The sequence below is a fragment of the Glycine max genome, chromosome 13, assembly GCF_000004515.6.
Source record: "Glycine max cultivar Williams 82 chromosome 13, Glycine_max_v4.0, whole genome shotgun sequence".
NCBI lineage: Eukaryota > Viridiplantae > Streptophyta > Magnoliopsida > Fabales > Fabaceae > Glycine > Glycine max.
This window is the reverse complement of record NC_038249.2, coordinates 9,441,025-9,456,024: the sequence shown is the minus strand read 5'-3', so window position 1 is coordinate 9,456,024 and position 15,000 is coordinate 9,441,025. Positions and strand designations below refer to the sequence as shown.

The 15,000-nt window shown below is 35.3% G+C and overlaps 1 protein-coding gene across 4 annotated transcripts; it reads left to right on the top strand.

Annotated features, from left to right (window-relative positions):
• Positions 1 to 502: 502 nt before the first annotated feature.
• Positions 503 to 14,217, top strand: LOC100795185 (ubinuclein-1). 4 transcript variants are annotated; one of them, XM_026124975.2, is made up of 13 exons: positions 503 to 1,083; positions 3,091 to 3,177; positions 3,339 to 3,428; positions 3,583 to 3,659; positions 4,456 to 5,050; positions 7,002 to 7,110; positions 7,202 to 7,311; positions 7,540 to 7,623; positions 9,830 to 9,955; positions 10,371 to 10,502; positions 10,592 to 10,639; positions 11,736 to 11,837; positions 13,103 to 14,217. In XM_026124975.2, exons 1-13 carry the CDS (start codon positions 835 to 837, stop codon positions 13,556 to 13,558), a joined length of 2,265 nt encoding a protein of 754 aa, XP_025980760.1. In that variant the 5' UTR covers positions 503 to 834; the 3' UTR covers positions 13,559 to 14,217. The 4 variants fall into 4 exon arrangements, with proteins under 4 accessions (XP_025980760.1, XP_006593818.1, XP_040863800.1 ...); XM_006593755.4 differs by having other exon boundaries at positions 7,537 to 7,623; XM_041007866.1 differs by having other exon boundaries at positions 504 to 1,083; positions 7,011 to 7,110.
• The last annotated feature ends 783 nt before the right edge of the window (positions 14,218 to 15,000 follow it).

Here is a 15,000-nt window from a genome sequence, read left to right as displayed (position 1 = left end):
GAGACTTTGAAGACTTTTCTACAATAACAATAATAATAGAAAAACTATTTACAAAAGTATAGTATGAAAACCATTTACGGTATAAGTGTTGTCTTTGCCATGTTGGGTTCAGGAATCGCTGATCCTGAGTGATGTCTTATTTATTCCTTTTGTTCTTTTGCATGAAGCTCCATCCATGATGACATGTGTGAAATTTGTAATGGAAGCTCTATTGACTATTATGGATGTAATATCACATCGTCTATTATTTTTGAAACTTTGGTGAGTTGTTGCTTTTCAAAGGTTAGTGTAATTTTTTATGTTAAAAATACATAAAAATTAAACTAAAAAAACACAGACGGTTTAAACTAACAATTACAAAACTTCCAATTTTTTTTACATGGAAAACAAAAAAAATCTATCATGTTGAATTGAACACAGGACCCGGCCCATAGAATAACTTAACCCGACCCAAATCCCTTTTCCCTCCCACCCATTCTCGGAAAACAAAGACCGGAAAATTTTTACGACCGAGTCAAAATTGCAGTTAAACTTAAAACCCCTCCACAATCCCTTTTTCTTTTTCCTTTAATTTTTTCACAATATTTTCTTTTATTTTCTTATCTCTCTCATTTTTGAATCCCGCGCAATCCCAATTCACCTCTTCACTCCTTCCTCTTCTCGTTCTCGTTCTCTGTTCTTCATTTTCAGTTTCTAGGGCTTATTATTATTATTATTATTATTATTATTATTATTATTATTGTTTCGCTTTCCGCCATGTTTCTCGCGCCCTAACAATTTCTCCCCGAAATCTCGCACCGACGCCCGAGAAACTCGCCAATCGGCACTGCTCATATGGCGGGGGAGGCGGCTCCTCTCGGCGGGGGCGACGATTCCTCGTCGGCGGCGGCGAGGGCTCCGTCGTCGTTCGTGAAGAAAGGCGACAGGCAAATGTTCACGGTGGAGCTCCGCCCGGGAGAGACCACCATAGTGTCGTGGAAGAAGCTCATGAAGGACGCCAACAAGGTCAACAATGGATCCGCTTCCGCACCGGAGCACCGCGCTCCCAATGCGAACCCTGCGCTCGAGTCCAGAATCGCTCCGGTGAGCCTCTTTTTAGGTTCCGAGTTGTTGGTTCGGGTAATGATGTGTTTCTGAAATTTTCGTTTAGGTTTATGTGTTTCTGTTTCTGACATTTCTGTTTACGTACATTGTGATTCGGTGAGTAGGTTGCAATGTGTGAGAGGGTTACTGTGGTGTATGGATGATATTTTTAATTGTATTTTGTAAGAGTGGTTTTTGACTGAGCTGTGACTGTTTTTTTTTTCCGGACTGAAATAAGGGTTAGGAATTAGGATAGTGTAGTTTTTTAGGTTTACGTTCTGCTAAACTGTTAATGATTGAGCTGGCATGCTGTTAACTGGGAAGTGCCTGGATGTTTCTTGTCGGTTTTTGACAACGTTTTGTGCCGTGTCACGCTTATCTTACGGGAAATTATTCGAAAGGGTTTTGTCGTGGCAAAGTTGAATTGTTGGTGAAAGTGCTTGTATTTGACTTGAAATTTATTAGGTTGAATGTGTTATGCCTATTGACTTAATTTGTATTTGTGTTATGCCATGATGTTTCTTGTTGGTTTTGGACAATGGTTTGTGCTGCCTGGCGCTGCGCGTATGGAAAATTATTTAAAAGGGTTTTGTCATGCCAAAATCAAATTGCTTGTGGAAGTACTTGTATTTGACTTCATATTTATTAGGTTGAATGCGTTATGCCTATTGACTTAATTTGGATTTGTGTTATGCCATGATGTTTCTTGTTGGTTTTGGACAATGGTTTGTGCTGTGTGGCACTGCTCTTATGGAAAATTATTTAAAAAGGGTTTTGTTGTGGCAAAGTTGAATTGCTCATGGAAGTACTTGTATTTGACTAAATATTTATTAGGTTGAGTGTGTTATGCCTATTCACTTAATTTCTGTCTGTTTGTGTTTGTGTTTTGGCCAGTGTTATCAATGGCGGATGGTGGAAGGCCAAAATTCTTCCATATAAACATGCCATTGTGATTTATGGTACTGCCGTGGCAGGCCTTTCTTCACAAATTGCCTATGGTGGTTGGCAAAAAATCCACCTTGCCATTCTGCCTTGGCTGCTATTTAGCAACACTGGTTTTGGCATGGTATGATTGCATCAATGATAAAGCAAGTAAATGTTGCTTTTACGTCAGTTAGCTGACTTGTCGTGAAAATGTGCCAGAATGCAAATCCAAATACAGTAACACTATTAATGTGTGGCCCTCTTTTAAATTTGGTGAACCGATGGAACATCATGTTATTTGTTTTTATTTAAATTGATATATAGGTATAATTGGAGTTAATGTTATGCTAACTAGTTTCATAACTGAAGCCTTAATTTTTTCTCATTAGTTTAAGGTAGTTAATAAAAAGGTGATCCAGTGTGCGAGGCCCTCACCTCTTGGGTTCTGGGGGTAGATGCACAAAGCCTTACCCCCGCCAAGTGGAGAGGCTTTTTCCCAAGAGGTGAACCCATGACTTCCTGGTCACAGCAGTAACATTACTGTTGATTCAAGGCTAACCCTTTGTTAAAGGGATTTGGCATAAAAATCAATAAATCAAATCAGTATTATTTGCATGATTTTTTAGTTGTTCCATACCTTTGTCTTCTACCTTCAATACATATTCTTATATGTAGTTATTTTTATTAGCTGAACTTTCTTGAGATTAATAGATAGATCTGAATAAGGCTTTATTATTTGAGAAACAAATAAATTTAGCCAACATCTAAAAGTAAATAGGCTACAGTTCACCAGTATCTGGCTCCTACTTTTTTTTAATAGGTCAAGTGCTGTTGTTTGGAATTCTGTCCTTTTAAACTATACAATACGTGCAGTATGTAGTATATATCTATTTATTTATAGCATGAAATTGTATGGAGTCAAGGTAATCAAGCCTTGAATTGACTCAATCTTGTTTTATGCTACAGTATAATTATTGGTCTTCTGGGTACTTGTATACCAGCAGGAATCAGCATATTGTCTTTTGAAATTGTATGGGACTATGGTTTTGTGTTTCTCTATTTTAATATCACCTGTCGTTTTAGGGACAACCTATGGAGATTGAAGAACAGGGTGCACCTCAGACAAACCGTTTCAGTGCTGTAATAGAGAAGATTGAACGCCTTTACATGGTATGGGTGTGTTGCTTCCTGAGATTGTTACTCAATGCTCTGTACAAAAATGAATTGGTTTCTACTATAAATTCATATCATAGATGCACATGTAAGTATTCTATTAAATTTTTTGAGCTACTTTCCATGTTGGGAATAATGGGACTCTGAATCATTTTTAGGGTAAGGACAGCAGTGATGAGGAGGATGCACTTGATGTTCCTGATGATCAATATGATACAGACGACTCTTTCATTGATGATGCTGAATTGGTTGGTATCTTTTTATACTGTTTTGATTTGTCATGACTCATGCCATTATGACTATTTGACCTTTCATTGATGTTGATAGGAATTGTATTGTCCTATATTGTTGCCATTTCACCTTGCATATTTTTTTTATGTAGTTCTACTGTTCTTTCTGCAGGATGAGTATTTTGAGGTTGATAATTCTTCAATCAAACATGATGGATTCTTTGTAAATAGGGGGAAATTGGAACGCATGTAAGTGTTTTTTGTTTGAATATTTTCTGTGTATGTCAATTTCTTTTCTTTGTGTGAGGGCTAGCCTTGGTGCAACACTAAGGCTGCTGCCTTGTGGCCTTGAGGTCACCAGTTTGAGTCCTGGAAATAGCCTCTTTACTTCTGGGGCCAAGTCTGTGTACATCTTCCCTCCTCAAATCCCATTAGGTTGGAACCTCATGCACTGGGTTGTGCTCTTTATGTCTATCTCTTTTCTTTGTAAACCACTTAATTTTGAAAGTCTTTGCACTTCTCTCTTTTTTAATTGATGGGTATAATATTAAAGTCAGTGGAATAATATTGCCACCATAAGTTATATATTTGCTTGTGTTTTTATATGAACACGAAATGAGATCATGTATCATTCACAGTCATAGTTTGAGTAGTGACAACAACTAATGTTGGGGTTCCTGTAACTTGTTAATTTTAATGCTTGAAATGTTGGTCTTGTTTCATTGCTGATTATTGGTCTATTACACTATTTTGATCTAAACTTTGAATTTACTTTTATGTACTTTAAACTAACCTGTCACTCTGAGTTAAACTTTTCATCAGTTATAACTTAATATCTTTATTAGTATCTGATATTGTGAAGTTCTTTCTTCCTGTTCCTGATAACAATTTTTCTTGGCTTATGGTTGAATATTCTTTCCTGTGACACTTATTTACATATGTTGTGCCAACATTTTGAGTCTATTAAAATTGTAGTTTGGAGTAGATGAATTTTTCACACAAATTCCTGATTTTATTGATTTTCTGTTTCTTTCTATATTACAAGAAATGAACCTCCAGTATTACCTATCCAGCAAGCAAAGAAAAGGCGCCGAAAAGATGTACCGAAGAATCCTGGAGAACATATTGATAGTCATGTATCAAATAAACATGTAAAAGTGGGCAAGACTGCTGCTGGAAAGACTGCATCGTTACCTGTGAAAAATACGATTAGTTCCTCCCATAATTTGGGTGTACCTGGTGAACATTATGAAGACATGACATTTCAGAATCAATTGGATGTGTCTGGAATTAGTTTGAAAAGGAAAACTGCTGACACAAGACCAATGTTGGATCCTCCTGTTTGTTCGAAAGTATCAACTAATGCTCCTGCTGCTGCAGAAGATGCTGAAAAACAGAAGACTAGAGTACTTCAATCTAAGAACACAAGTGATAAATATAAAGATGCAAGTGGCTTGCTTGATACTTCTCGTCAGAAGTACCATGAAAAAAGTGCATCTGCAAAATCCAAATCCCAGCCTGGAAAAATCTCAATTAGTGTTGACAATCTAGAAAAGGCTGGTCGGTCAAAAGATAAAAATGACATCCATGAACTGCCAGATCTTAACTTGTATGTCGGAAAATCTGCTATACAAGCACCAGTAAGTTTACGTAGCTGCTTTTCTGTTGTCTTTATTTTATTTCCAATATGATTAATTTAATTTAATGAAACATTTAATACCAACAAAAAGGTTCGCTGCTGCATTTATATCAATTCATTTTTTCTATTCAGCTTTAAATTAAAGGATTCTCCATTCTAAGCCATAGTTACCATATGAAGCATGGAACTGCCCACCAAATAAGCACTTCTAGTTGATCACTTCCATTGCGATTAGCAGATTATATTGAAGCATGACATGCTGTGTGCCAGGGAAAGTGTGATAAGAACCTTGAGATAATCATAATACAAAAACAGTTGTAGTTAGAGTGCTCAAAAAAGCGTTATAAATGCCACACCTGAATCCCATACTTCCAACATGGGACACAAGTCTCATACCTTGTAATTGGATCCTATCATCTCACCATGCTCTGCAGCCCCAATGCCCATTCAGATTGGCTATGCACTAGTTCTTTGACTAGTTCTGAGCAAATACTGCAATGTTGTCATCACCATCCACATCACTTGTTTGCAATTAAGAGACACGGTGAAAAGCTTTGATGCGAATTGATAAGAATCTTGAGAGAACCACACCACAAAGCTAACTATTGTATTAGGAGAGCCCAAGATTTCTTACTTTGTTTTTGGCTGGGAGTGGGTGTTGTACCCTAAATTGGGCTACTCTCCAACCCAAACAATCCTACAATTGGGGAGGTTTTCTTTTGCTTTTTATTTTTATAATCAACCATATATTATACTATAAAGTATTCTATAATAAAAACTAAAAAACTAACATACCCTAGTGCCCAAAGGCTCCTTGCTATGTGAAGGTATGGAGGAGGGTCATTATACGCAACCTTATTCTTGCATATGCAAAGAGGCTGTTTTCGGATTCAAATACATGACCAACTGGTCACCAAGGCACAAATTTACCGTTGTGCTAGGGCTTGCCCTGATAGAGTATTCTATAATATTTAAAAATATAGAAAAATATTAACACATGATATATTATATAATAGAGACAAATGTATAGTGTATACCATATTAATATATTACTACCTTTGTCCCTAAATATAAAACTCTTTTAACTAATTCACATCCTTGAAGAAAGTTGGTTAATTTAGTTATCAACATTAAATTTGTTAGCAATTTGTATTATTTTTTCAAAATTACCCTTAAAATTATTGTAACTCATCATCTCTTTTTCCACTTAATTACTTTTTACCTAATTAATTAATGTGTCCTAGTCTTCTCCAATCCTATAAGAGAAAGAATGAAATTGTCTTAATAATTTATAGCATTTATTGTAAAGTAATTAAGGGTATTGTGGTGAAAAATATGCAAAATACAACTTGAAAAGAATCTTATAAAAAAGGACAAACAAATTTAAAAAGAGTCTATATTTAGGGACAAAAGTAGTGTATATAATAATAATGACATATAAATATTATAAAAAAAATTATATGTAAATAGAAAATGAAATAATCAAATAATATAATATAATATCATAATAAGAAATATATATACAAGAAAGAATAAGAAATATTTTATATGTTATTTTATATACACATATATATTCAAATAGCCGTCATCCCACTAATGTTTTTGGGAGTGACCCTGTGACGCTATCCACTGTTGACTATTATTGTGGGATTCAAGTCTCATACCTTGTGATTGGATCTTAACAGTGCAGCATTATTGCTTCAATTTACTCCATTGACTTGTTAACTTGGCGGTTGCAGATCATCATTTTTCAATCAAAATAATTTCTATTTAAGGGATATTGGTATACATGGCTGGTTTTTCTTTAAGATTTTGGCAAACTATACTATCCATGTAGCATGCACTTGGTGAGATAACATGTTCTTATTAATATGACTTCTGACAACAAAAGTTGTGAAAGTGGGCTGTTATGTGTGTAACATATACCGTGTTAATCAAGATCTGATTTGAAGCTTATGCAGAAATCTGAAAATGTGCTCAAGAAAGATGGTTCTAGTGCTAGGCCTAAAACTACAACACTTGAGAAAGCTATTCGAGAGTTGGAGAAGATAGTTGCAGAATGTAAGTTTGGAAAATGTTTTAAAGCTCAAATTATAGGAAATGTGGGAAGTTTGTTGCTAATGCTAAGTTTTTCTTTTAAATATTATTACAGCAAGGCCGCCAACTATGGAAAACCAGGAGGTTGATACCACACCTCAGGGTGTCAAACGGAGATTGCCTAGAGAAATAAAGCTGAAACTTGCTAAAGTTGCCAGATTAGCGGTATTGGCAAATTTTGTTTTCTTCTTGTTATGCTAAATGCTTCTAGATATATGCACAATTTTGTATTTTTTTCTTCTTCTCAAAAGTCTTCTCAGTTTGAACATTGTTTTAGAATAGAGAGAGAATGAATGTGAATGTTTTGAAATGATTTCAATTTCACTGGATCTGATAGTTAGTATCAAATATTTATCATATTGTAATATTGACTATATGTTTTTGTTGCAGCAGGCAAGCCAAGGGAAAGTATCAAAGGAGTTACTTAACCGTCTTATGAGTATTCTTGGGCATCTGATTCAGCTCAGAACGCTAAAGGTATTTAAGCTTGATAAACGTAACAGATAATCCTTTAGTATATATTTTTTAGTTTGCGGTTATAATCCCCCCCAATGCTCAGCATGAGCTTTATAGCACTAGGCTGCCTTTTTATTGTTGAACCCAAAAGTTATACAAAATTTTTAAATTGAAACTAATTATTGCATCTCTCAAATCACCTATCTTGCTGTCCAGTCCACTATCCTGAACTTTTGTACAATTTGTAGTCTGCTTGATGATTAGGTTATGATATAACAATACCATATTTAGGCTTTGAATACATTTGTGACCTAATCACATTGTGTGGTTTGATTGAGTGACTTACTTTTGTGACCTTCTTAAAGATTGATTCTCTTTTCTTCCTTTTTTTTCATCCTTTTCCCTTTTTATGGTGTACTTCAATGTCATGTCTAAGGGCTCAAACTAGGGTGGACAATACTCATAGGTCTCCCACAGTGGTAGATGATTTTTTCACCATTAGATTTATTACTTTTTAAATAAAGGATTAAATTTTTTTTTCTTCTTTTTTCCCAATCTGTCTCTGCCCCCTTCTCTCTCACTCCATCTTGTCGCTTCACCTCTGCTGCGATGACGCAAGCCACCGCCAACACCTCCACCACAAAGCACCCTAGGATGACAGAACCTCTACTGCAACCACTATAAACTACAATTACAAACCACTACCGAAAACAATCACCTAAAACCCAAATAAATCACAACCCACTGTAGACAAAAAAGAAAACCAGTGTTGATGGCCTTCGCCAAGTCCACCAGCACTGACTTGGGCTTCCAGATGTGCATTACCAGATTGAAGCTGTGAGCCTGGAGGCTCTGGCACAGGTCCGAGATGGACTCAACCAGGGCGGTGCAGCAGCGCTGCTGGAAGACTTGGCATAGTTAGTGCGGTTGAAGCGGTAGACGGGGAGGAAGGAGAGGGCTCGTTGTTGGTGGCAGTGGGGCAGTTGTTGCAGAACCAGACTAGGGAGGCGCAACGGCAATGGAGAGTCCGTGTCACGGTTGTGGTGGGAGCCTAGGGAGAGATGGTTGTAGAGAGGAGAGCGAGAATGGGGCAGAGGGTGTCTTGGGTTGGACGAAGGGGGAACTGATGGGGAGAGAGAGGAGAGTGAGGCTACTGCAAGTGGAGGTTTTGCGGTGGAAAGTGGCGAGGGTGTCAAGGGCAAACCAGGAAAGATAATTATCTATTATAAAAAAAAAACAAAATTGGACCTTTGATTTAAAAGATAATAAATCTAATGGGGAAAAAATCATCTCCCACCGTGGGAGACCTATGAGGGTTTGCCCACCCTAGCTTGAGCCATGACTGAGTCTATGAAATTCTTATTTCAAATTGATTGTTTGTCAACTTTCATTTTAATAAAAACTGGTCTTCCTTCACCTGTTTGCTTTAGACTTTGGGGACTCCAAAGTGACAGATGGCCTTCCTGAATTGATTCTAAGTGCAAGACTGGTATAAGATTATTTTGGGAGAAATACTAGCTTATTTCATAAAAACTCTCATGAAGCGGGCCAAAATAAGTAGTTATTCCTTTAAATAAATTGAACCAAACCCGCACTAATTGTAATGGATCAAGTTTCCCAAGCTCAAATTTTTAATGCCATAGAAACAGATTTAGGAAAAAACTTTGTTGCCTTGGTTAATAGAACTGATTCCAGCTAAGAAAGAATGTGTTGAACATCGTGTGTGTTCTATACCCACGCTCTTGATTTATAATCATGGATTAGTGTAGAAAGAATCAATCATGGATATGAAAAATCAATCTAAATCCCTAATTTGTCGTAATGGATACACTGTTTACATAATAAATGTTTTTTTTTCTAACACTAACAGTAGGAGCTGGTGATTTTCAAAAAAGAAAAAATCTCTATTCCAATCACTACAAAATTAATTTTATGGCAAGTGAACTATTTTCAAGTGATTTTATATAATTATATTTCAAAACTTATTCTTCAGTATAAAAACCAAACAAACTCAACCATGAGCTCTGTTCTTTTACAATCCAATCCAAAAAAAAGTAATTTCCCACCTATTATTTATTGTTTATGTTGTCAATGATTTTTTGCAACTATTCTTCTCTTTGTTTATAATTTATATTTATATTTGTATTCATCGTTAGATAGGTAATTTTAGTTACCATTAATGCTAGAATTGAAACTTATCTTCTCATTCAATATCTTCCTGCTACAGAGAAACTTAAAAATTATGATCAGTATGGGTTTGTCTGCGAAGCAGGAGAAAGATGTTAGGTTTCAACTGATAAAGAAGGAAGTTATTGAGATGATTAAGATGCAGGCCCCAACCATAGAATCCAAGGTTATTATAGTTACACTTGCTATTTCATTCCATATCAAAATCAAATATTCAGTACTTCTTGCTTGTTTTAGCTGGTTCACGTAGCTACTTTTTGGTTCCCCCTATTATAGTTATAGTCCATAGTATACTTATTTTCACTCTTTCTTATGGATGCTTCTTTATATCCATTCAATGCAATTTTGAGTTTTATATGTAAATCCTTATTTTGTCATGTTTACTTATGGATCATTTTTACCTGGAAAAGGATTTCATTAGTTGTAATTATGAAACTGAATCTAGTTTTGTTGATATATTTCCTGATGTTTCCATTGTATCTTGGTTGCAATTTTACAGGAAATAACTGTACTTATGATTGATTGATGAAGATTTTGGTTATTTAATATGCAATGCTTTTTCATGTTTTCCTGCATTTCAGCTACAGCAGCAAGCTGCAGCATCTGGGGAACAAGAATTAGGTCCTGATGGGAAACCAATAACTAAAAAGAATTTTAGTATGGACACTGCATTGGAAGACAAGATTTGTGATCTCTATGACCTCTTTGTTGATGTACAGAAGTTTGAACCTTAAGTATTTATTTTGTAGATCCTGTGTGGTTTGAAGTTTGTTCTTATGAATCTTATTTGCAATTGTTCCAGGGGTTAGATGAAAATTCGGGTCCGCAAATCAGAAAGTTGTATGCTGAGGTGGTTCAAATTTTCTATGCCTTCCTCTCAATATTTGTCTAGCAGAGTTAATGGATTTCAAGGTTTATCTGGAGTTGAATGATGAATTTATGCTACATAGAATCACAACCTTAATTTGTTTTTACATTTCAGACTTTCAGTACCTTCTTCCTCTGGGTTTGATTTGGTTTATTTTCTATTCTATATCTCCTAGTTCAAGTTAAAATTTCTAAATTAGTACTATTTAAAATCTCTTCTATCCCTTCTTCTCAATACCATAGTTATCAATAGTGCACAATCGTGGTGCAATTACAGAGGTGCAGAGTAGAATGTCATTCAGATGTGTCAAAACTGCAGTAGATGGGGTGTTTTTGCTCACAACTGTTGTAGCCTCTTTTGCAGAGAAGCCAGTGAAAATTCTTTTCTGCCTCTAAAGTGAAAAGCATTTTTGAGGGTACTTTAAGTGTAAAATTTGACTTCCCTCCATTTTCAGAAAACGTATATAACCCTTGCCCTCAATTTTCCTATGTTTCCTCTTCTTGATTTCTGTGATTGATAACCCCTTTCTTCTCTCTCGTCTTTGTTTTGCTATGCAACCAAACCTGTGGAGCCTCCCATCTCTATTCTCATCTCTATTCTGACTTGATATATATTTTTCTTCATTTTTGTTTTTATTAATTGTTTGTTTTTCTTAAGACCTATGATTTTTTATTGATAGTTGGGAATCAGCCAAGAAATATTAATTATAAGTATTTGTTTAGCATATGTAATTATGTACATAATGATGGATCATATATCTGTATAATAATCTCTAAAATAGTAATAATGTTATTCACTATCCTGCCATATCTTTTGAGGTTTGGCTGTTAAGCATTGCTCTCTAGGATTGATAACTATGCCGAAAACATTGAAACGAAAAGGATTCTAAATTGTATTTTCACCCATGCATTTTTCCCCTTCTGAGTCCTCATAAATGATTCTCTTATTTCAGAAGCTTGTGTTACTTTTTGTTTGTGCGACTGTGTGTAGTGCATATGCATTGCAGTTTGTGGTGTCTAAATTAATGTTTGCTTTTTATAAACATATTTTTTCTTACTTTCAAGTGCATTGTCTTCAGCTTGCAGAGTTATGGCCAAATGGTTACATGGACAACCATGGGATCAAGCGTGCAATTTGCAGGTCAAAAGAGAGGCGCAGAGCACTGTACAGCAGACATAAGGTATGCATTTGCAATAAATAATAGCTTTTAACTTTGGTATAGTAATATTCTAAAATCTCTATTAAAACAAAGCAGCCTTTACAGTTCACATGTTCTCTGTTTTGAAAATTGAAGAGTTTCACAATCATAATTTGTGGTCTAGCCTGCAAATACCTATGAGGCATGACTATGTTGGAAACCAAACAGGAGTCTTTTAATTTTTCTTCTCATCCTTACCTTAATTATAGCTTTAAATAAATAACTATTAATTATGAATCACTGAAAATATTGTTAAAATGTTAACTTATTGAGCTATTATTTCCTGGATATGTCAAATCTGATTCACCTTGGCTAAGAATGGAAATTCAGATTTTGCAATTTATGGATTCTTATTCAGACATGGTTTTGCAATTTGAAGAATCTGACTGGGAGATTGATATTTTTTGTTCGGTGGCTTTTGGCATTTTCTGTACTCTGCTCTGCTCCCTCTCTCTCTGCCCCTTTAGTTGACTTCTACTTGGGGAACCCTTCCTAGACCAAGCCCAAACCCCTTGCATTGACGCTGCTATCAAACCTTCCTAGACCAAGCCCAAGCCCTGTTTCTTTTACCTCAAAAGTTGGAACTAGTGCACTGCTGCTCCTTGCATGCTGACAGACAAGTTGTACTACCATTATAGTCAGCTTTGTCTGGTGCACCTCAAGAAAACATCACCTAAGCAATCCACTCCTTCTAGATGTTGCTATCAAAATTGGGTGCAATTTAACTTTTTCTGTCGATGACAAAGATTCATCAAAGATTGACTCAGAATTATCTGTGCCACATGAGAGACTAATTCTTTTGCAAGTATGAATTCTAATATTAATTCTGACAACTGATGCTGTCTTTAGTCTTTGGCCTTCCAAAATGAGGATGCTCCAATAATCATGTCCCTTCCCGTTGCTATCTAGGCTTTTATATAGGAGCTTTCCTTTATTTGTTTCTTCTCTGTTCAAACACTTAAAGCAACGTAGCTTGTGTAAGGTTTATCTTGGTATTTTTACTAGACATCTATTTCCTAATAAACCATTTCTGTATGGCCATAAAATTGGGGAGGAGGGGTAGGAATTTATTTATGTGGCATATAATTTTTCATGAATTTAAATGTTTTGAATACATTTTGACCATTAACATCAGAAGAATTGGAGAACTTGCTTTCTGTTTTTTGTATGTACAAATGACAATTAGGATTTGATATTTATGAGAATGATGTTTTTAGTTTTCTATCTCACTGGTTACTCATTGTTAGGATCAGGAGAAAATCAAGAGGAAAAAGTTGTTGGCACCTCGACCAGAGGAGAATGTTCAAGTTGATCCTAGTCCAATTACTTTGCAACAGCCCTTGCGAGAAAGATTAGCTACAGACTCTAGTGGTCATCCTCATGCTTCAGTAAACAAGACAGTTTCTAATACAGTCACCACCGCACGGGTTCACAATCCTGTCAATGGTCCAAAACAAGAAAAAGCAAAGGGAAGTTCAGGTGGTTCTCTGGATGATGTCAAGGGTGCTGATGGTGTTTTAATAAAGAAGAAGGTAAAGAGAAAGCTAGAACAGGGTTTGGAAGGAACTCACTTTCGCCCTGAGAAGATAGGAGCTTCTCTGCAAGGAGAAGAAAAAACAAGATCCCTAAAGCAGTCTGCAGGTGTTCCCCCGAAATCAAACCTTCAGCCAACTTCTCTACCTGGTCTTGAGCAGTCAAGCTAACATGATATCAACTAGGATGTTTACTCAACAGAATGTATTTTTCAGTTTTTCCCCCCTAATTTTTTTTCTTTGGCTCAATTTCCTCTCCCAAAATTAATTCATATTCTACTTATTGTTGCCATTTTTGTATATAGGTAGATTTGTTGGTTGGTAAGTCATATCTGGATGATGCTTCTCGCAGGTAGTGGTGCTTCTGCAGTAAGCTTGGAATTTTGATGAAACAAAAGTAGTTTTTGATAAAAACAAACATAAGTAATCTCAAATTATTAGTGTTTAATAAAAAAAGTGTCATCAAATTAGTCGTCCAAATATCTAAAGTGTTACCATGGTCCTTAGAAGATTAAAGTAGTGAAAAAAAAAAAATCTTAAGTTTAATTTAGTAACCATTATATACTATAGGTACCACTTTGCACCCGTGAAACTTAGGACTCTTTAAGGTTTGCAAGACTTTAGGTCTGTAGGAATTTGCTGACTCATCTATCTATAGGCACATTCTTGTTAGTCATTATGAAAATCTTCACTACTAGGTTGAGATCTTGTCGAACACTATTTATGTGTTTATCCACATGTAATGTTATGTACACATCCACAATCTTATATTTCTCTATTTATGTGTCTCACATGTAATGTTATGTACACATCCACAATGTTATATTGCATGTGTCCTCTATGTTATAAATTCACCATGTTCCTCATATTTTGCTTATGGGTCCATATAGCACCTCCATAAGCCCAAATAAGACAATCTCTCACTTTGAACATCATGCATTTTATTTTTAATAAAAGTGTAAACTTTTTCAACATAGTTCTAGAACTTTAGTGTGACATCTTAATCCTTGTATAGTTGTGACCATTACAATTGAAAATACATTACATAACATTCGTCGTATCATTAATTCACTATTTATATGTTCACCTTATTCATAAATTTATCTTTAGTTTACTAAGAAAAATAACACATTTCATATCTAGAATCCTTGCAATCACCTCACCCTAATCCGCATAGGAATATGAATTACCTTATCTCAACTCATAATCAACTTTAACATGATTATAAAGACTCATAGTAATTTTATATGTACTTGAAATTGCTTTTTAAACTCTAAGTATTAAAGCTCAGTAAAACATTTTTCCTAAAATTATCTAAAGCTAGAAAAACTTAGCTTAAGTTAAAAAATTAGCTTAAACTAAATTCGTTCAGATTCATTCTATTTAAAATTTGTTTGAGCTAAAATACGTTAGCTTAATCTAAATTCGTCCAGACTCATTGACTAAAATTAGCTTGAGCTAAATCCGTCCAAACCCTATTATGTAAAAAATTAGCTTAAACTAAAACTGCAAATCTTCACAAAGTTCTTCATGAATCCATGCTTTGACACCCTTAAAGGCTACAAAACAAGTCCAAATCCGAAGTTTACATCAAACACAACATATAATCATCA